We start from the raw sequence: 22,726 nt of genomic DNA, 5'->3' as shown, positions 1-22,726 counted from the left end.
AAACATAAAAATACCATATGGAGGTTTAAAATGCTAAAAGTAGATAGAACTGTTTTTCTGTGGCTTTGGATTGATAAGCTAGAAATTTTTATTAAAAAAAAAACCCTCAAAATAATTAGATTTAAATAGTAGAAAAGAGCCTCTGACCTAATTTACTTAGAAAGAAAAGGGAACTGAACTTCGTTTTTCATTTAATGCCTGAAGTTAAACTATCAGGCTGATAATATACAAATAAAAGTACACAAATTAATAAGATTTGAAATTAACCTATATAGGGGAAGAGTTCAGTAAAGGGTGGAAGTCAAATGAAAAAGGAAATTTAATTAGATTGGCTCTACTGAGAACTTAATTTTATTCACTGACTTTCATCTATTATGAAGTTCTTATTATTAAGATCAAAATACAAAAATGACTCATATTTAGTAGTCCTTTGCTAAAGATATACATGGAACATTCACAAAATATTTATGATTAGTATTTTCTAATAAACATATAGTTTAGTAATTGGTTTCATTAAGCCTTTCAACATTTTTTAAGATTTTATCACCTTGCCCTTAAAGCCTCATGTTATTTAATAAATACCTGCTTTCAATAACTTTGAGTCATGATGGCCTTTTATATTAAGAATATCAAAGGTAAACTATTAAATGATGCTTTTAAATTGATTTTATATGCTCTAACAATCGAAAGCACTACCCTGATTTAAACTTAAGAAGCATGAGTTTACTAATTTAAAAGTAATTAAAAATAAATAGTGTAAACTGATGGAAAGAATGACTATCTCAATATAAATACTTCAAATTTTCAAAAATAACTAGTTTCAAGAAAATGAAATATCCACTCAGATATACTGCCATAACAAAAATATAGAATTATAACTTTTAATAGTATCATGGTTTTCTATATAGCTCATGTGTGCACTGATGGTTTTGCCTACTTATATTAATAATTACATCTAAACACTACCATTGCAGCTGCAATACCAACACAGAATAAGTAATCAGAGGGCTATGCATTCATGAGAATGAAGAAGCATGGCACAGAAGGTATGCAAATAGCAATTTAAAAATGAATATATAAATGCTTACTTAAAAGCTATCTTTAATTGCAATGGGTGTATTGATGGGTTATGTAAAGTTATTGCTCTGAAAAACATCAATGCAGTTCATTTGCACTTCTTATTTTAAGTTAATGGACTGCTATTTTTCTAAAACAAAACCTTCCTAAATTCTAAATGTTTAATCTTCTAATGAAACAAGTTGAAAATAACCAAATTAGATGCAAAAAAAAAGGGATGTAAAGAAATGCCAAATAAAATTTATGATCCCTTGAGAGGATGAACACAGGAAGATGTGGTCAAGAGGACTTCAACGGTAAACCCATTTTTCTTTTCTGGGTAAGAGATGGAGAAAGTCACTTATCTAAGGAGAAAATGCTTCTCTTACTGAATATACCACTTCCTGCCCTCTTTTATTTAGTTATGCAGTGAGAATACACTCCATTCCCATTTCTCTGTCACCTCCCCTCCTCTTTTGCTTTCCTCCTCAGGAAGATGTGGGTGAAAAGGTTGTTTCATGGGAAGAGGGTAACCCACACACATTTTCAATAACAGAGAAAAAGAAAGGAAGTTGAGTATTAGCTTATTTTTATGGAAACTAATTGTATAAAAATGATTTTAAACCATGACTAGTAAGTCTTCTAACTGGAAAAATGGTTTAAAGATTCCATCATAAAAGGTACAAATAGTACTACAGTTATACTACGGATTTGTTGTTATTGTAATGGCAACATACCTTATGAAGATATTTCATTTTCTTGAAAATAGTTTGGTATTTTTGAAAAATAGAAACACATTCTTTCCAGAAGAAACAGTCATTTTTTTCCAGAAAGACTGGATGGCTTGTATTTAATTACTTATTAATTAGTAAACATTATGTTTGAAAGTTTGATCCAGGCTATATTTTAGAGTATTAAAGCACCTAAAATCAGTATAAAAGCTCCATTCACAGCTTACCTTTGACATTTGTATTCTATACTATGGTTTGAAAAAGGCCCTTCTACAAAGGTAGACTGATCTTCAGTTTTTCTTTTTTCAGTCTATAAAGTGGGGCAGTTAAACATCTCCGAGGCAAGTGTATGGATTATGTAACACAGAGCAGAGTGGCTGAATTACAGTAAGAACTCAAGAAATGGTACTTATTATTATTGGTATAGTAATAATAATATTATTAATGGCAACATTATATTATTATTCTTTCTTACAGAAGTGACACTAGTAGGCTGGAGAAGTCCAGCAAGTCGTCAATGGAATAGTGGATCTTCCACCCTCAAATCCAATATTATAGCTGACCAAATGTTAGAGCAGTTACAATTGACTGGTTATATTTAGGATTATTATTGAACTGGCCTCTCCTTATCAGAGTTGGCTAATTGGTTTATTTTATTCATTGACTATATCACATCATACTATTGTTTTAAGTCTAAAAAAAACAGTGTAACCTAATCTTGTTGCACATATAAACTTAATTTGAATAGTTAAAATTTAAAGATTATTTCAGATGCTATGACATATGATGTATATAACAACACTTTGACTGTGGAAGTTTTATCCCTTAATTTTAATTTGCATGACTAATTATTTTCTTTGTTATGTACTAGAGATATTATGGTTGCATATTGTAAAACTGGACACATAATAAACATTTTAAAACAAAGAAAGACAATAAAAGATGAATTTACTGACCATTACAAGTGTCAGAACTAAGGATACATTTTTGTAGGAGGTCTTGAGATTCAATAAAAAGGAAGATAATGTCTAGAGGAATGTGTGATGAATGACAAGATACAGATATGGAAAATGTGATGGAAGAGGATAAAAGCAGCATCAACTGGACAGAGCCAGGGGAAATGGAGAGCTGACCGAGGTGTTTATCTATCTGTCAAAGTAGCTCAGACTTCTTATAATAATAGACTGGTTTAAAAGCATGAATTTAAAAATTGATCTTTATATCTAAAAGTTTCTTCTTTGAACATATACTCTTTTTCCTCTCCCTTTAATTCTTAATGAGTTTGTCTTTCCTCTAATTGAGAGTCTGGCCCACCGTCACTATCAGTCCCTCACTAGCCTCCCTTTCCTTTCCTTTCCCTATCTCACCATCAGGCATTAAAAAACAGTTCAAGTGGAATTCCTGGTGCTCTGCACTCACTGTCCTTTCATCTACTAATCCCTTGCATGGGTAGATTCCAACTCAAGGAAGGACATTTTTATTCATTTTCTCACCCCTGTTTCCCGATTACAAACACTGAAGTGAGGCTTTTTAATGTCATTCAAATGCATGTTTTCTCAACTCAGTTATGTTCTCCATGCTGCTCAGTCAAACCTTTGGTCATTTCTAATAGATTTTTTAAGACTTTATTTATTTTAGAGATAGTGAGAGAGCATGAGCTGGGGGAGGGGCAGAGAGAGAGGGTGAGAGAATCTCAAGCAGACTCCATGCTGGGCGTGGAGCCCCACATAGGGCTCAATCTCACAACCCTGAGATCATGACCTGAGATGAAATCAAGAGTCGGATGCTTAACCAACTGAGCCACCCAGGTGCCCCCTAGATTTTCTATTACATTTCCTGAAAAGTTTACTTCAGATCTTTTTTTTTCAAGGCTAAATCTTACTCCTATCATCTCTCATTCTTTATATATGACCTTGTTTTATGGTTTACTATAAAGCCATTTGACACTTCTTCCAGCTTATTCCCCTATACTATAGAAGTTGGCTTTGCCTATTTTTCCCCTTGCCTTTTGTGTTGACCTCTTGGTCCGTTTACTCCACTCTAATTGTCTTTTCTCTTTCACCTTCATTGGGTTCTCTTTCTCTCCTCACATACCATGTACATGCTGACCAAGATTCTGTTCTCAGATCTCTATTCCTTATACATTTGCTCTTTTTGCAAACTATCTATCATGGCTTCAAACTTCTACACAGAAGATTTCTGATATAAGTATTTTTGACACTGTATATTTGCTTCTCTTTTGACCTCCAGATCCATATTTCTTTTTGTCTGTTGGGCTGTTCCTACTGCTACCTCAACTTTTATTTGCTTAATGTTGCCTAAATTTTCCTTCCAAATTCTGTGTTTCTTCTTTCTCTTACTGGTCCCACTATACTCCCTTAGTTGCCAAAATAATGAAAACCTAAATATAAGACAAATAGACTGTGGTTTTTTTTATTAGTTTCTCAATTTAAAAGCCTGCCTCCTGTTCCCTCTGAATTTAATCCATGCTATATTGGGACGCCTGGGTGGCTCAGTAAGTTAAGTGTCTGCCTTCGGCTCAGGACATGATCCCAGGGTCCTGGGATCAAGTCCTGTATTGGGCTCCTTGCACAGCAGGGAGCCTGCTTCTCCCTCTGCCTGCTGCTCCCCTTGCTTGTGCGAGCTCTCTATCTCTCTGACAAATAAATAAAAACCTTTAACAAATCCATTTTATATTTATTAGTTCAACAATTTTTTAAAAAGATTTTATTTATTTATTTGTCAGGGAGAGAGACACAGAGAGAGAGCACTGGGAATATTCAGGGAGAATATATCCTATCTGCCAGGAAAACTTGGGGAAGGCTGTCCAGAAAAGAGAACGGTTGAATGAAAAAAAACAGAAACAAAAACAAAAAAATGTAAAGCAGTTTATCTGAACTAAATTTTAAAAGCCTGGTATGGCAATTCAAAGACTTTGTACATACCAATATCAGCAAATAAATCTAGAAAGTCTTAGGAAAGAATCATTATTCATTCTTTTCATTTAGCCTTATCTCTATAACCTAATCTTCATGAATCTAAAGGAAAAGAATAGGGACACAAGCAGGTGCATGTCTGTCTTTCACCAGCCAACGTTCAGTCAATAAGCAACCTGAGACCCTGATTGTAGAAACTGTTGACTTTATCTGGCTCTCCCTCTTATTTGCCCAGCCAATTTCAATCCAGATGGCATGTCTACCACTGGGCTGACTTGAGGGAAGAACCATAAAGCTGAGGCAGAGGGTTCACTTCAATTCAGATGAACCCTCAAGAGAAAACTTCCTGGAATGTGGAATTGGTAATTCTGAGTTGCAACAAATCTAGTACAGAACACAGAAGGCAATTAGCTTTTGCTATAACAGAGACAATGTAAAAAGCCAAAGTCCTTGATCCTACTTACTTCCAAATAAGTTGCCATAAAGGGGTTAATTCTTCAAATAGTCTTTCTAAATCTTAGATGTGGCTAATGGTTCCTACCTCTCCAGTTTTTAGCAAGTATCACAATATATATGGATCAAGTTATTAGTTTAAGGATAATCCTTGTGTTATTTATTGGACCATAATCACTGTGGAGATCACAGTACAGGAATTGACCCTAAATCTGTAATTTTTCACCTCAACAGGACACTGAGGTTAACTGAGCATATGGATAAGTAAATCATCATATCTGATAAGGTGCAAACAAGCAAACAACTAACTGATTAGATTCTATATTTTTCAGCCAGGTGTGTGGGCATCTCATGGAAAAGCCATTGGAAGACACTCCCTGGATTCCTAATATATTTGAAAGGACTTTAAAAAGTGGAAGAACGTAATACCTTGCACTTCAAGAGTGTGCAAAATTAAAAGGTCTACAGGCAATATTCAATATTTCAGTATTATGTGTGTGGTATGAGGGTGAGGAAGACTTACCAATGACTTAATAAATATGTATCACATATGTTTAACTACATAAATACACAAAAGTTTTATGCTTCTGAATTGAAAATTTCAAAAGTTGGTATCTTATTTTATATAAACATGCTTATGAACCTAAATATCTAGGGGTTGGTATCTCAGCATGATTGCTTTTGACCTACAAACATGGCAATTACATACAGTTTATTGTAACATATTTGTACGTATATATATTTATGTGTATATATGTATTATATATATAATGCAAATCACTATATCACAGTATAACAAACACTTACTATGTTTCAAATCTGAATTTTGTAAGCCACGTATGTTTTATATGCCTTGTTTCATTTAGTCCTCATAAATACCTTATGAAATATAGTTATCAATATATTGTATATGTGAGGAATCAGAGGCTCAGAGATGCTTTCTAACTTCACCAAAAATTCTAAGGAACTCTTTTGACTATAAAGCCAAGAATCTTAACTATTTCTTACTGGCCCCTGGAGTGAAGTCAAATCCAAACAGGATTCCAGTGACTCATCTGTCACAGAGTCCCCAGCAATACTTATCTCAGATGACAAAGTCATACTGAGGGTCTTGGGTGAATCAGGACAGACCTTAATTCAGAATGGCTATGGCCTCTTCTCTTGGAAGCAGGAAGTATTGGAAGAGTGACAGGGGTTAGAAAAGATAAGAAAGAAGAAAAATGTTGAGATGAGGGCAGAAGAGAGCCATGGGCAGCAGCATTATCTGTGAGGTGGGAACTCTCAGCAGAAATGTGGAACACTGATGGCCTGTGACTTCAAAAGCTAACAGAGCATTAGGAAATAAGAGTACCTGAGCAGCTATATTGGATTCCATAATGTCTATATCCTAAACATCATACTGACCAATATTTACCCTCATTAATCTTAGATTTATTCTCACAAGCCTAATGACTTGATGTCCCATCTCTGGACTATCTGATAAAGCTACAAGCTTAGAGGAAGTGCTGGTGGGGAAAGGGAAGGTGAGCATATGTGTGGGTATTTGTGTGGGAGTGTGTGTGTGTTCACCTTCCAGAATCAGTCATGAAGACAACAACAAAAAAATGATAATCAAAAGGTTTTTTGTGGGATGCCTGCGTGGCTCAGTCAGTTAAGCCTCTGCCTTTGGCTCAGGTCATGATCCCACATTGGGTTCTGGGGTTGAGTCCCACATCGGGTCCCTGCTTAGCAAGGAGCCTACTTCTCCCTCTGCCCCTCCCCCTGCTTGTGCTCTCTCTGTCTCTCTCTCTGACAAATAAAGAAAATCTTAAAAAAAAAAAAAGTTTTTTTGTATGTATGAGGAAAAAACAGTAATCTTAGAAGTGGGCAAAAGTAAGAAACAGGAACAGTTTGGTCAGTATATAAGGGACAAATCATATATTTCTCCAAAGGCATTGTGCTATTCTGATGCAAATTCAGTCATGCTGATAATAGTGAATTAAATTATTACAACAAGCTTTAATTTTATCCAATCTTCTTTTCTGAAAAAGAAGACAAAACAATGCAGAAAATGTACTATCACAATATTTTTAAATTTTCTTAACATTTTACTACTTAAAGAGATACATTTTAATTATCTGGAGAATATATGACTCATATGTATAATTGTAGGTATATACATTTTTAGTAATATTGAGTTGTATGTATAAGGTGTATAAACTGTTAAATCTATGTGGACATGCAAACCACCCTATACCATAGGTATATTATTAATTTTATGCTATTTTTAAGTGTAGAATAATGAAACATCAAGTAATTCTACATAATTGTACTTTAGTTTGATCAGTGTATTCAAATAAAATTTCCAGTGTTCCTCTAATGTGAAACTACTCATATGTATAACTGAATGTACACTTAATGTGTATTACACTTAAAACAACAATGGATGCAAAAAAAAAGTTGAAAGTTGAAAATGGATTTACACACTACCTCTGTTTAATCAAGTAATACTCATTTTTCACAAAATTTATTTCTGTGTTTTCCTTTTGGGCACCCTGATGGGCAGTTATGAGTGCTACATGACCCTTGCCATTTGTTCAGAAGATCATTTCATTAACAAAAATATTTCAGGTGTTTCATGTGTGTTAATTTCCCATGTAATGTTTTTGGCCTGACTGGAATATATTGATTTTGAACAAAAGATTTCCCATGCACGTGGGAAAGCTTAAAGGGTATCTCTTGTGCTTTGTTATAAGTAGACAAATAACTGATTTCAGCAAAAACCATTAAAAATGGAATGAAAGTCCTTGGTCGATGCTATAAATGGAAATAAGTTGCCAGATGCTTTTGAAAACTGACAAAAAAAAAAAATCCAAACCAAAACACTTCATTTTGAGTTTTAAATAAAGGCTGACTGTCACTATAGGTATGTCACTTCGATTCTTACTCTTGTGAAATATACTTGAAGAATAATACTTGATTACCATACTGAGGTTCATTCTGAACTTGGGGTTTTCCTAGTCATTAGAAGTGATACAAAATGAAGAGAAGAAATGGAATGATTGATGAGTCATAAAATGTATGGACTTGTCTATGACACCAGACAAACTCTAAGGTGTGTAGTAGTCTTATGTTAAGCAGCCTAGCAGCAGAGGTGGGACTAGAATTCAGATGCCCTCGATTCCTGTTTCTGCTAGACCACCATGCCTTGCCTTCTAAATGGCATATGTCAGAGGTGCTCCAAGATGCTGATTAGGTGACCACATCTCAGCCTAAGCTCTAGCTCTAGGGATATGAGCTGAAGAATTAATTATGGTTGAAATTCAGTCTATTTGTTCATTTGTAAGTATGTATACATGGGGCCAAAACAACTGGCAAAGCTTCCTTTAGAATCAAATTTGCAGTTAAAATTGAACCCAAAGTTCAAATTCACTACTTTAAAGGAACTCATGCTGGCTATGAAAACAATGTTCACACCTAAAAATAATTATGGATATATGCAAAGACACAATAAAATACACAATTAACCGAGTAATTGGCATTTCATTTAATAATTTAACTTCATCATAAATTCATTAAAAAAGATAGACTGTTCTTAGTAGGTCACATATTAATGTGATTCCTTATTGGAAATGGTCCCACTCAGAATGTGAACATCCAAGCCAGGGGTAAGATGAGATTCCAGTGTCCTTAGTTATGATGTTGATATTCTTTAGTTGAAGATAAATGGTGAGCTCTAATAGGAAACTAAAAATGTTTTTTAACAATAATTTTAAAGGTTCTTTACAATAAACTTTTAGAAAAATGCTAAAAATCAATATTATTTTGATTATATGTATTTAAGCCTAACTGTATGGTTATAATATTTCTCAGGTTTTATTTCATTTTTCTCCCTTCTTAAAGCAGAAGACGTTTCATGAGGGTTTCACTGTATGGTTAATGTGATGCATACATACTGAATGATGTTAATAAAATGTGGGTTTTTTTCTTACTTTCCCTCCAAATAATTAGAGGTGTCATTTGGACTCAGTGTAAAGTACCAGAGCTTTACAAAAAAAAAAGGCAACACTTTTTTTTTTTTTTTTTTGATGGCCTTTCACCTTGGTAACTTGTAGGTCCAGCTAGAACCAGGAGATATCCCTTTTCAGATTAGTTTAGTTTCTGAAATTGAAACTTGAATTCCGAAAGAGAATTAAACACAAAGTTTCAAATCTCCCCCGAAAGATGTGGTTTAGAAATAATTCATGGGAGAGGTCAAAGGCTGTACTACTTTCTATTTTGTTATCATTAGTTTGCCTATCTGCTATTCATGCAATTTTTTTTTACAGAAATTATAACTTTTCAAAAGGCAGATAACATGCTCTATCAAAAAGGAGAAATATACCATTTCCAAAAATAAACACTTTCCCCTTAAAGCCATTGGGTTTTATGAAAGGAAGTGCTAGAGAGTGTGGTTCATTTTAAGGGAATTGTGAATGTTTGACATATAATTTTCTGTCAAGATAAAGCATTTCCCTCATTAAATGGGAACAAGTGCTCACTGTAGTGTGCAGCAGATGACTTCCTGTATTTTTCTTTCTCTTTCTACCTAATGTGAAATTGTGCATTACAAGTAGTCAACGAAAACCCAAATATTTTACTCAGTCAATGAAAATGATATATTCTATTTTTATCAATGTTTATATAAGTGACTTTCAAAAAGTTTTAATTTCCTCCCATTGCTTATGATGTTTTTAGAATCATTCTTAACTCAAGGGACTTGCAGGAGTTCAAACTATCTCATCCCTCGACTGAATGATTTACTTCACAAACTCAATAGACACTGCACGGGAGGTAAATTCCTTTCAGATGGTAGAATTATTCTGAGAACAGAACCAAATGTCTCCTCAGTACTGGGAAAGAAACAAATGCCTTATTTCCCCTTTTCAGAAGGCCAGAGGACCAAAAATAATGATCAGAAGTTCCATACCATGGCAATCAGCCTCTGGGAAAGACATTTTAAACCAAATAATTAAGATCACTTAAAAATTTATAGCATCAGTCATTATGTCTTTCAGATGATGTGAAAGAAGTTTTTTTTCTTTTTTTTAAATGAACTGCATGAGAAGCTCTTTATGGTTTGAAATTTGAACTTCATGTAAGGGACCTAAATATACAAACATGCTCATACCTCTCAGTATTTAAGTTTTTTTTACTCCTCTCTATTCTGTGTGCATCCCTACCCAAACTGTTATCTGTCCTTTCACAATCAAGTTTGCTGGATATGGGTAGACAGTATTTTTTGCTTTTATTTCCTCTTGCTCATTTTTGTCATTGACCCATGCAATTGAGCCATACATGTCACCCAAGCTCTCCCTGTAGGAGGCCACATCCCAATTCAAGATTCACTTTTCAGGCTGCTTTTTTTCTTCTTTCTTTTCTTTCTTTCTTTCTTTCTTTCTTTCTTTCTTTCTTTCTTTCTTTCTTTCTCTCTCTCTCTCTCTCTCTCTTTCTTTCTCTCTTGCCTTTCTGCTTATTTGCCATGAAGACATTTCATAGAAGTTTTTTTCTCTCTGCTGTAACATTCCTCGCTACTGGTTTTACTTCCTTATTTTGTTTTCTTTCTGGTCTCCTTTTAACTATCCCATGAAGAACTCTCAATTTTCTGTCTCGGATTTTACATTCTTATTATTTTAAAATGGGTTCATAATCTTAGTATGTAAATTCTTTGAAATCACACATAAACCTGTGCCTGAGTGTTTGCACTAAGCGAGAAGGAAAGGCAGGCTAGTTTTTTATCAGATTGTCAAATAGATCTACAACCCCCCCAGTCGTTGCTTTGTATGCATTTTCAATGGATTTCATTTGCTGCACAGATTTACCACTTGTGTCCTCTGAGGACACAGCAATGTATGTGGTCATCCAGATTTCACTCCTGAATTACAAATTTTTATTTCTCTGACTTCCAGATTGGAAACCATAGTCACCTCAGTCAATATGCCCCACGCTAAACTCATTATCTTTCCCCCTTAAACCTGTTTCTTTTTAAATGTTGCTGACTTTAAAGAACGTAATCAATATTCCCCTTAGTTACTGAACCCAGAAAATAAGAGTTATATTTGACCCTCTTTCTAATAGGTCATTATTTCTTGTTGATTCTAATTCTCTTTGTTCATGAATTCCCCCTCTATCTGCCTTTCCATTTGTCCCTCTTTGGTCCTGACCTCACTATTTTTCTCCTAGGAGATCCTTTTGAGAATCAGATGAAAATCACCATCGACTCTATCTTCCCTCCCCACCATAGTACAGTGGATAATGTACAGACTCCAGAATCAGACTCTGGGTTCAAATGTCAGCTTGCCCACTTGTTAGTAGTGTGATATTTGCAAATGACTTACTTCTCTATGCTTGGTTTCCTTATCTGTCATAGGAAGCTAATAAGAGCACCCAGCTTATAGAATTGTTATCAGAACTGAATGAGTTAATATATGCAAAGGGCTCGGAAGATTGATTTTTACTCTCCAAATATTTGCTAATATTTTAATAATAATGGCAAAACAGCCACCTGGTCCTACCACCTCCAAGCTTATCAACTTTCCAGTACATTCTTCCTACATTGTGGCTGGGATAATTTTTTTCTAAAATGCAAATGTCAACATTGTCCTCATACATTGACAGGACTCCTTACTGTTTTCAGAGAAAAAAATGCAGCTTCCTGTTCTCCTTCAGTTTACCTCTCTAACTCCATCTTTCACTGTTCTCCTGGCTTTGATTCTGAGATTTAGGCTATGCATTTAAGTATACCCCACTCCCTGCCACGACTCCTGGCAAATATGCATGTTCTTTGAGCTGTCTGGAGTATCCTCTGCTTTCTTTATTTTGAAGACTTAGCTGTTATCATCCCATTAAAGCCATACTGCCTATGTTTTAATCATGGATCAACTTTAACCAGTTACATGTAACCTTGGGCAAATTACTCAGGTTCTCTGTAGAATTTATAAAATGGGACTAACTATAGTATTTACCTCATATTGTTATTGTTAGGACTAAGTTAATACACATAAAGCTTAAACAAGGCCTGAATCATAGTAAGCATTCAACAAAATCCTTAAGAAGACTGCAGATGCTGTATTTTGCCCTCATCCTGTCCCTGCCATGATTTTAATATTTCTCTTGTGTATTTCACTAGTGCCCTGGTACCTTAGCCTCACGTGTAGCAAAATATGAAATATAATTGTGTTTATCATTTCAAAATATGAAATATGAAATATAATTGTGTGTTTACCCATAAAACTCTAGATTCCTTGATGCTACAGACTGAATTACATCTTTTCTCTCTTCCCAGTGGCCTGAACCCCACCTGCTATATTACCAGAACTCAACAAATATTTGTTAAATAAAAATGGATGAATATTCTTATCCCCCAGAGGAAAATATGAAACAGAACAATTGTTGTATAACTATTTTTGAATGAGTGGATAAATTTATTAATCATACCTTGGTATAGCAGGAGTATGCTCCAAGGTGACTTAGTAAGAAAACCAGCCCATGGTAAAGAGTGGAGGCTAAATATTATTTTCTTTCTTCATTTTTTTAATGCTTTGTTACTAATTAAATTCTTGATCGCATAATATGACGTTTGCCTCATGTGCGCTCAACAGATGTGATGATGGCTTAATTGCCTCTGAGCATAAAGATGACTGGTGAATGCTTCATGGTCACAGTACCTGATTATTCTTCTCAGAGGAATTCCAAGCCTTGTACCCATGCCATTATCAATGTAAACTATCTAATTCCAGCAATAACTGTGAATTGCCAAGAACATGAAGCAATCAGCTAAGTTTTGACGCTATGATAACACTGAGGGCAATATTTTTTTAGTGGGTAATGTTTCTAAGAATAAATATGGCCAAATGTTTGCAGACAAAGGTTACACAAAAATAAATGTGTTACCCAGAAGCCTTACAAAATGGATACAAGTCAGTTTGAAATGATTATTTGCCTAAAACACCACTATTGCCTGTTTGGAACAAGAAGAGGACAGGTTGGTGAATTATTTTAGAAAGGGTGTTTATCAATGAATCACGGAACACTACATCAAAAACTAAGGATGTACTGTATGGTGACTAACATAATAAAAAATTAAAAAAAAAAGGAAGTGTGTTTATTAAAAATTGTACTTAGCATAAGTGTATTTATGACATTAGATATTTTAGTAGGAAAAGTTCTGTGAAACTAAACAAAAATAATCCCTACATGCAAGGATGGATTTACAATTCTTGGACCAAACACATGTTAGGGAAAGGATAAATTTCCAGCCAACATTTCCTGAGAATGCTTTTATCATGTAACTTAAGTGAGTTATAAACACTTAAGAAGGCATGAAAGTAAATTAACTACAATATTTTCAGCATTTACTATGGATAGGCACAGATGCTATATGTTTTATAAAAACTTCTTTTAATTTACTACAAACTCATCAGGTATGCATTATGATCCCATTTTAGTTAAGAAAACTGAGGCTAGAAGAAACTGCTTGGATGACTGTCAACAGTTAAACACTCTTAAGCATTGTATTTAGATAGTTTCCATGAAAGGAAGATTGCTTTTGGATAGCACTTAATAAATTTGTGTTTAATTGAACCTTGTCACTTGGAGGAGAAAGAAGGAACTAAAGTTTAATGAGTCAACTATGTTATGTGTTGTCTGCTTTTAAAGGCAGTACCTAATTTAATCCTTTCCCTATCACTGAGAAGTAGACACAGTTATCCTGACTTTATAAAATGATGAAACAGCTTCATAAAGGTTAAATTAGTTGCTGGCGACAGAGAAAATTCACTAAAAAATGTCTTCTCTTACTTTGTAGTGTTACATTCAGGCTGTCCCCATAAGTGATTGGGTCAAGTTGGAAATGGAGGAACCTTAAAGTCAATTAAATATTTTGGCTTTCATGTTATAACACAGCTCTTGGAAAATCTTTTAGAAGACTACTCTTTGAGTTCTTAAAATACACATTTTAAGAAATTCATGCACTTCTTATGGTATATTAATTTTAGGCATATTTGCATATATTTAAATGTAAAAGTAGAATACTTGCATAAAATCCCTTGATAAATAATAAATCCATTTGATAAATGAGTTGTTGGTCACAAAAGTAGGGAAAGATTTTACTCATATGTTTTAGAATTAAGATGAAATAAAAGTTCATTTTAGTGACTGATTTTAATCCAGTATTACGGTATGAGTTATTTAAAATTTCAAATTCACCATAACTAAAGACCATGACACCAGTGAAAATGAAGACATGCAGAGAATTAAAATCTTGATGGAAACCTTAGTAAGAGGCATCTTCCATTTTGTGTCTTTAATGAATTCTTAAATGATCAAATATTTGACTAGAAAATTAACTACAGAATTAAAGAGAACAGTTTAACAAGAAACAAATAAAACTTATGCTTATGAGAGCACAGAACCTATTGGAAAACGGGATGATAGACCTAAATTATGATCACAAGTCCTGCAATTAAGTCAGAATTTATTTTAGGACTGTATCATTAAAAAGAAAATAAATATCAAGAGGCCTGAAGTATTAGACAATTTGTCTCTCTTATTTTTATTTGTGTTGGATATGTTCTATCACAAAAGAGAGAGTTACTTTTCACATACCCTGAGATGCTACTTATGGGTAGCATCTATCAGGATCATAATTGTTCAATAAGTGTTTCTTGAACAGATGTTTGGTTGCCTGCTGTTGCACCCAGACTCCAAACCTAGCCAGGAATTTTACTTTTGCAGTCACTCCCACCCCTGCCTCTAAAAGTTTAAAGACATATTTATTGGACAAATACTCAGAAAAGAAGTGAAATTATGATAAGTAGGCAGACATATGAGCTCTGTGAGAATCACCAGGGCTTGATATTTCTAACATCATGAAAAAAAGAAAAAAAGAAATACTCAACTCCATGTGCTTTAAGACTCAGGATGATAAGAAAAATATGTTTTCAATGTTCCCCCTAATGTATTCAGTTCAATATGAGAATAGATATGTCTCATATTAATACTTAATTTCTAAATACTCATGAGCTCCATTAAAATTCTCTGGCAAAATCATACCAAGCTTTCCTTCCAGTGGACTTTAACTCAAGGTTTTGGCAGGCGCTGACTGATTAGCAGGTTTTTTCCTTCCCAATCACATTTCTGAGCACACCCAAATGGAGCTCTGGGAACTTACTGTTTAAAAAATATTCTTTACAAAGTATATTAAGGACTTGTTTAGACTATCTAAAGGAGATATAACTCAAGGTAATGGAGTGTAATAGAAAAATTTGAAATGTCTTTAAAACAAGATCACTTCATATGGAATTATCATCTATATTCATATCTATACATGAAAGTATAGAATTGAGCTAATTTTTCATATAGCTCAAGTCCACTATTAAAGAAGCCTCTGTGGTATGTATATTGCATATGCACATGGAACCACCGCATGAATGGTCACATAACCACAGCTTAGTGACAACCATAACTTTCAGACATGGTGTTCTCTTTCACTCATCACTATTTACGATTCATCACATCTTCACTCAGAGAAAGGCTGATTAGCAAGCAGAATACAGAAGAGGACTTTAAGCTCCAAACTTTGAAGAGCTCTCCTGAGGCTATGAAGAGGATCTGCTTGAAGTAGACAAGTGTTCACAGAGGCACTCATTCAATAATTTTGGGTGGGGACGGGCAGATGGATAAATATCTTCTGAAGAGACAAAGGCCTACAATATTTTCAACGGTTAAGTGGCTCCAGAAAATCTAGTCATATTAAAAATTTGTATTTCCAACACCTGAAACTAATATTACACTGTATGTTAACTATACCAGAATTTTTTTAAAAATATGTATTTCCACTGTCAACAGAAGGCCCAGAATAAATATGTCTGGATGCCCTGGTTAGGCTTCTCCACACTAACTAAACATAAGTGATCTGAATAAAGACTTATAATAACAAAATTCTTTCTCCTTCATAATAGTTATTGGGAGCATCTATATCTCCTTTTCTCTGTAAGCAACTCTTCCTTCTCCCCCTCTACAAAAGAAATAATTAATACTAGTTTTAATACGAGAATCTTCCTGAAACTTTCCCAGGACTCTGAATTAATCTTTAACATTGGCTAATTTCTGTCTTCTATATTTAAGTGTCTAACACCATAACATCAAATATTTATCCATGACCGTATTGCAGGTTTTATCTAAGGCTAAAAGAGCAAGCAAGAGAGAAGAAACTAGAAAGTTCTTTTAGAAAGAAACTGTGAATTCACAAATTCAAACTTAAGAATACATTCTCTGACGTTAAAAAACATGAGAAAATTGTGAGTACAAACTTCATGCAGTGCTTCTAAGAATAAAGTTATTTTGCTGCTTTTATACAGCAATCAATACAATATAGAAAGTTGTATTGAATATTTACTTGCTCCATGTTAAATAAAATATCTACTATACCAAATTAAAGAAATTCTTACCACCTTCTTTAGTGCAAAGGTTGACGAGGTTATGCACTGTGTCCATCAGCTCCAGCTGCTGCTTCTGAAGGACACTATTATTGTTGGTGGCTCTGTTCAACTGTTTCTCCAGTTCCTGGATTATATATGTTTGACGAGTAACCAAGACTTGAAGATTTTCTCTCTCTTCTTTTAAGGTGTCCAACTCTTCCTTGTGCTTTCCCTCCATTTCTAAGATTTTATGTTCTAATAAACTACAAGGAAATAAAGACAAGACTATTTTTAACATGCTATACAAAAATATATGATTCAACTAGATCCTTTATTTAAAGTTAGAAGTTTTAGTTAGGTATGTCACAATAGAAATATTGGATAAGTGGCAGTCTCAGAATGTATACACATAACATATTCTAATATACATAATATTATTTATATAAATATTTAATACATATATTAATACAGGAGTTATATATATATATATCATATCAAATAAAGAATTGTTAGACCATTTGCTGTCAGAGTAATATCTGTTTCCTAAATATAATTTATTTCCTGGGGTGCATCTCATATCCAAGGTAGTTGACTTGGACCCAAACAATTTCAGTCTGTAAAAGTTGTAGTATAACTTTCATCAAGGAAATAGGTCCAATAAGAAACTGATAGAATAGTCCAGGAAAAATATAAACAAAATATAGAAACTATTTTTTTTATTTTTGTTGCACTCATTTGGGATTCTCAAAACATTAACAGTAATTAAATTTCACAATAGTTCTGTGGGGTCAGTTAATAGTATATTAACAGAACACACAGGACCAGAAAGTAAGCTATGAAAAATCACAGTGAATTAGAATTCTTGGGATTTCTGATGGCTGGTCCTGTATCATAACCATAGCTTACTTTGTCTCTGAACCTAAGTTTCAGAATGAGGTCTAAAAGCACCACAAGTTCCCAAATCACTGAATAGACGGTTCTGCACAGGAAGACCACAGGCTGGTGGCATGGTCTTACAAAAAGACATGGGGTTTTGCTCAGGGTGATGTAATCTTCAACTGAGACCCTTCCTTCTCTCAGAACTCTTCAGAAGATACTCCCCTTGCATATTGCACATTAAAAATGATAGGGAATGCAAGGAGCACTCTTGGATCCTAGCAACTGACTGTAAATAAAAAGTATTTACATTTTATAGAGTGTATAATATACTAAGATTCCTCAGAGGAAGGCCTGATTCAGTTTCCTCAGTTCCATTTTCAGAAGGTTCAACCAGTCCTTAGTTTACAAGGTGTTATTCAAATGTAACATACCAGACTGGGCACTTAATTTACCTTGGAGAAATACAGCACTGAGTCATTCCTACAAGTTTGCAAAAAGGGGACTCCAGGGAATGTTTTAAATTTAATACTTAAATCATAAAATTGAGCATGTTAGAAGAGCCAAATTTTCCTACTTGATGTACTGGGGGACAAGCTAGAATATTTGATTGCCCTTTACGCAGATTAAGAAGTGTGGACAGAACTGCTCATGAGCATTCTGGATCTTTGCCAACCAACCTGTCCTCAAGCAAATGTGGCTCAGAATATGGCAGGAACGTTGCCTGTTGAACCATGCCTGAAAAACACTGGGGATGCTCCCATTCATGTTACCCTACATGTTACCCTACCTTTACAACACCTTGGATAGCGAGTCCAGATTCACATATGAAAATTTCCACTAAGAACTGTCAGGGGCAGCTCTGTGACTTGTGTAAGATCAGAGAAGCCACACCTCTATTTTGGGTTGCTCTCAGTCCTTGGGACACCGGTAATGAAAGAAGCCCTGTCCTGTTTGTTAAGCAAACTCAATTTGGACAGAACCTGGGTAAAGAGATTAGGGAAATCTGTGATGGCCATCTATATTTTTGAAGACATCTTTTGGAAATGAAAACCTTAGGCAAGAAAGTCAGGGTAAGATAAAAGACAACATCTGTGAAGAGTAGGTATGATTCATTGTCTTTTAGTGTTTTCTTCTGTGTCAATAACTTGCTGCTTAGTTAGAGGTTAGAAAATAAAGTAAAACAAACAAAAAACCCTTCTCCATTGGTTAAACAGTTTATCCAACCACTGGTTAAGTGATTAGTGCACTTGCTACGGAGTCAAAGTAGGTTTTCTCTGTGTCTTGTAATATTTGGCCTTCAGATCTGAGAATTAACCACAACTGATGCGTTAGCTCATTCTCAGTTTACTTTTTAATTTTTTGTTTTTCCCCCTTATAATCAGATGCAAGATGCATCTTTATAATATAAAGTCAGTTAACTTATGAAAAAGTTGTCTTTTAAACCCATAAGAGTTATAGTATACTACCAAGAAACCTTAGAATTAGCTGTTAAAATGATAATAATGTAAAAACCAAAATTTGGATGATATAGTCATATAATACTGGATAAAAATCTGAATTACCATTTTGTTCCTACAAAAAGATGAGCATTGGTCAGTTTTCCCAATCAGTAGGTAACATATGGTTTAGAAAACATCATGCTATAGCTATAACTTGTATTTATGACTTGCTAAGTGCCAATAGTACTCTCAGCACTATGTAAAATATAAAATGATACCATTCCTACTCTAAGGATTTATTTTTAGAAAGAATACCTCAAATAAAACAACAGAAGCTGTAAGAAACTTTTGTTTCAGATATAATGCTATTTAAAAAAAAATTTACACCAGTGTTTTTCCACTTCTTTTGATATACTCCCTATTCAAGAAAGTATATACTTCAAGATGGCTACTACCTGAGATGTCAATAAAGGAATTTTGCCTGTTTGTTTTGGTTTTCAGGATAATTTGGAAAGAGCTGAGAATTTTAAGTTGATCAAAAAATTCCCTGATGCCAAGGGAAACAGCTCGGCACTGGCTTATGGAAGAAAAGGCCTGCATTTCCTGAGTGAAAGGAATATGCACTTAACATGATGAAAAGAACATCAATTTTCATAATTCACTGAACAACCTTTAATGCACTGTGGCTACCAGGTATCAAAAGACATCCAAATAGCCTGTCATCTTAAAATAGATATTTATGCAAAGTAAAGAAGGGACTGCCACAGAAGTAAGAACTGTGCTCTGCGTCACAGACACCTCACAGGGTTTGGAATGAAATATATGCATGAAAAAATAATATGCATGAAAACTATCACCAAATGGAAACCTGTCACGTTGTTTCCCAAATGGCAGGTCTGGCCAGTTAACTATCTCTTCCAGTCATTTCCTCACTGCATTTCTTCACTTGGGAGTTCCTTTAATAAGTTTTATACTATAGTAATTATCTACTAAATTTATTAGGTATATCCTTTATACTAATCATAACTTTTTAGACTTCTTCAGGCAAGACTGATCTCTTCTTGGCCTTTCCATTTTCTCCAATACTGCTCATCCCCTACTTCCATCTTCTCTTCATATTTGGCTTAAAAAAATATATTGTCTTTCTTTAGATACTTCTCATCCATTGGTTATTATCTACTTGGGAAGTCAGCCCTTCCTTCTCATTACTCGAAACTGGTTTGAATCCAAAACCTTCTTGCTAGAAAAAATTCACATGCTATCTCTATTAACCACATTGTTGTAATATACCATTATAATTGTGTAGCCCTTTAAAGCCCTTATCTCCTTTGATTCTTAAAGCAATATAGAGATACAAACTGAGTAGATATCACAAGACCCAGTTAATAAGAATCTAAATATCATGCCCAAAAATCGTGCACTCATTGTGTCAGAACCAAGATAAAGAGCCATGTCTTCTAAATTATCAGACTAGAAACGTGCCCATGACATCCCAGTGCTATGAACACTAGCATGAGAGTCTCTCCTCTTTGATTTAGTATAATATATCTTCTATTTATTTCTTCCACCCATTTATATTTTGTCAGGAAGCAAGGAATCACTTTAACATCTTACTAATTATCATTCTCCATCTGGTTATTCCGGGAACTTGTCTTTCACAATATTTTAGCCTATTGATCTTTTACATGTATAAAAACAGTTTCTTTGTCAAGCTAGTTTTTTTTTTCTATCTGAATTGAGATTTTCTTAAGCACCACTCTGCCTTAACCCCTCTGTCATTATATGTAATTTTATCCCATTTTGTCCTGAAGTCTTCTACTGGTTTTCTTACATCTTCCCTATCCAGATCAGTTGGGAGAGGCCACCTCAGTTAGATACAAAGACCTACAAATAAAGGTTGATCTGAAGGACAACATTACAACTCCAGCATCCTAAAATTAGACAGGCAAAATAGTTATATTCTCCCTGATGATGTCCTGCAGCAATAAGTTTAGTTTAGACTTAAATGCATAATCCAAAATGTGGATGCTGATTCCAAACACCAGTGCACTGTTTTCTAGAGTGCATTCCATGTATTTTTATCAGGTGTTCACTTATTAAGAGTCCCACTCTCAAGTTTTTGGGAAGCTTAGATTAAGTAGTTTTTATCATGATGCATCTTTTAGAATTAGTGTTCCACAGAACAACAATTTATGAAACTGTACCTAAATCTATACAAATGGAGTTAGTAATCTGAAGACAGAGTTTCTCACAGGATTCCGAGTACTTCCTGTTTCCCATCTTTCTGGAAACACTTTGAGAAGAGACATGCATAAAATTTTGGCTCTTAACTTCTAGTTTGAAGCAGAGGTGCACTTTAATGAAGAATAAAATAAACAAAATAATCTAGGCCTTGAACTTCAGTAAAAGGTTCTAATTGAGTATATACAAAACCTTATTTGAAGTTTTTGGTTGACTTCTTTCCATTTTCACAGACTGCCTTCTCAAACATATCTTATTGGAAATATTTCAGATCATTGAACACATCTTGAAACTTTCACAGAAAAAGCTCTCCCTTTTAAATTGTTTCCCACAATGGAGTCCTTAACATAGCAGCCAATGAATTCACAGTGGTGACAGTTTCCTAAGCAATATGTGTGTAAAGATAGCCTTAAACAAGGAGGAAGATGTTGAAAATATAGAAACCTTCTCAATTTTATCTGTCTGAAACTGCTTACAGATGTTTCCATTTTTTAATTATTTTTAATATGTAAGGTGTCAACATGTGTTGCAAATATGGGTTTTAAAGATTGATTTTCTTTTCCCCCTTCAAACAAGGGCATAGTAACTTCAGGTTAAATTTATACTTTAAATTTCTAACTTGAAACAGCAAATTTACAATTTATAGCTAAATACTTTTGTAATTCAAATGTGGAGCAGAAGCATAGATTACTACAAGTAAACACTGGAAAATACTTTTTTTAACAGTTTGGGGTAAATAAGAATAAACTAAGTATGTAATGGAAGCCAGAAAGCAAGAAAAAAACAGATACACTTCAAAACGTAAAAATGTAATAATATTTCTATAAAAAATTGCACAATAAATGACAAACTACAGAAACACATATCTGCAGCATATATGATAAAGTTTTAATTTCCATTGAAGAGCATATATGAGTTAATAAAACAAAGATAAGCAATGTAATAGAAAGATGAGAAACACACATGAATAGGCTAGTCACAGAAGAAGAAATGCAAATGGTCAAAAAACATGAAAAGATGTACAACCTAACTTTTCAAGTAGACAACATTAATAAAATGGTTAGCAAGGTTTGGGGAAATTAGAAAGCCCAGGTACACCTGGGGGAAATATAAAGTTTGGAGATAATGTGTCAATATGTAGGAAAACTTAAATAATCACATAAAAATTCTAAAAAATTGTAAATTATAGTCTATACCTAGAAATGAGAGATATGTGTATATAATTATATGTTTAAAATATCTATGATAAATTTTTATGAATTAGAAATAAACCCAACATATAAAGATTAGTTATAATCTATATACATATGCATTCAGTATATATGTATTTATAGATGTGTATAAATTGGATATGAGTGTGTGTCTGTGTAAACACACAACAAATATTCACACTCTACACAGATGTATGTTTAGTATGTTCAAAGAAAAAGTCTGGAATAATAAGTACCAAACTTAATCTGTTAATGATGATTCTCTGCAGGGGGTGGTGGTGGTGGAGGAGTATGGCATTAGGAGGACTTTGCCCTTCAATTTTATACACTTCTATATAATTT

General features: G+C 34.0%; 1 protein-coding gene across 3 annotated transcripts in view; it reads right to left on the bottom strand.

Annotated features, from left to right (window-relative positions):
• The window catches only part of ANGPT1 (angiopoietin 1), a 243,138-nt gene that overhangs the window by 50,320 nt on the left and 170,092 nt on the right, over positions 1–22,726 (bottom strand). For 2 of the 3 annotated variants that reach the window (XM_045805796.2, XM_087864678.1), the window contains one exon: positions 16,645–16,877. In XM_045805796.2, the coding sequence (XP_045661752.1) occupies positions 16,645–16,877 (233 nt within the window). The remainder of the gene's footprint in view (positions 1–16,644; positions 16,878–22,726) is intronic. The other variant, XM_045805797.2, reaches the window with a different exon arrangement.

This window comes from Ursus americanus, chromosome 9 (assembly GCF_024610735.1).
Source record: "Ursus americanus isolate L20-20 chromosome 9, mUrsAme1.1.p, whole genome shotgun sequence".
Lineage (NCBI taxonomy): Eukaryota > Metazoa > Chordata > Mammalia > Carnivora > Ursidae > Ursus > Ursus americanus.
The sequence above is the reverse complement of the archived record's forward strand: the minus strand, read 5'-3'. Positions and strand labels throughout refer to the sequence as shown.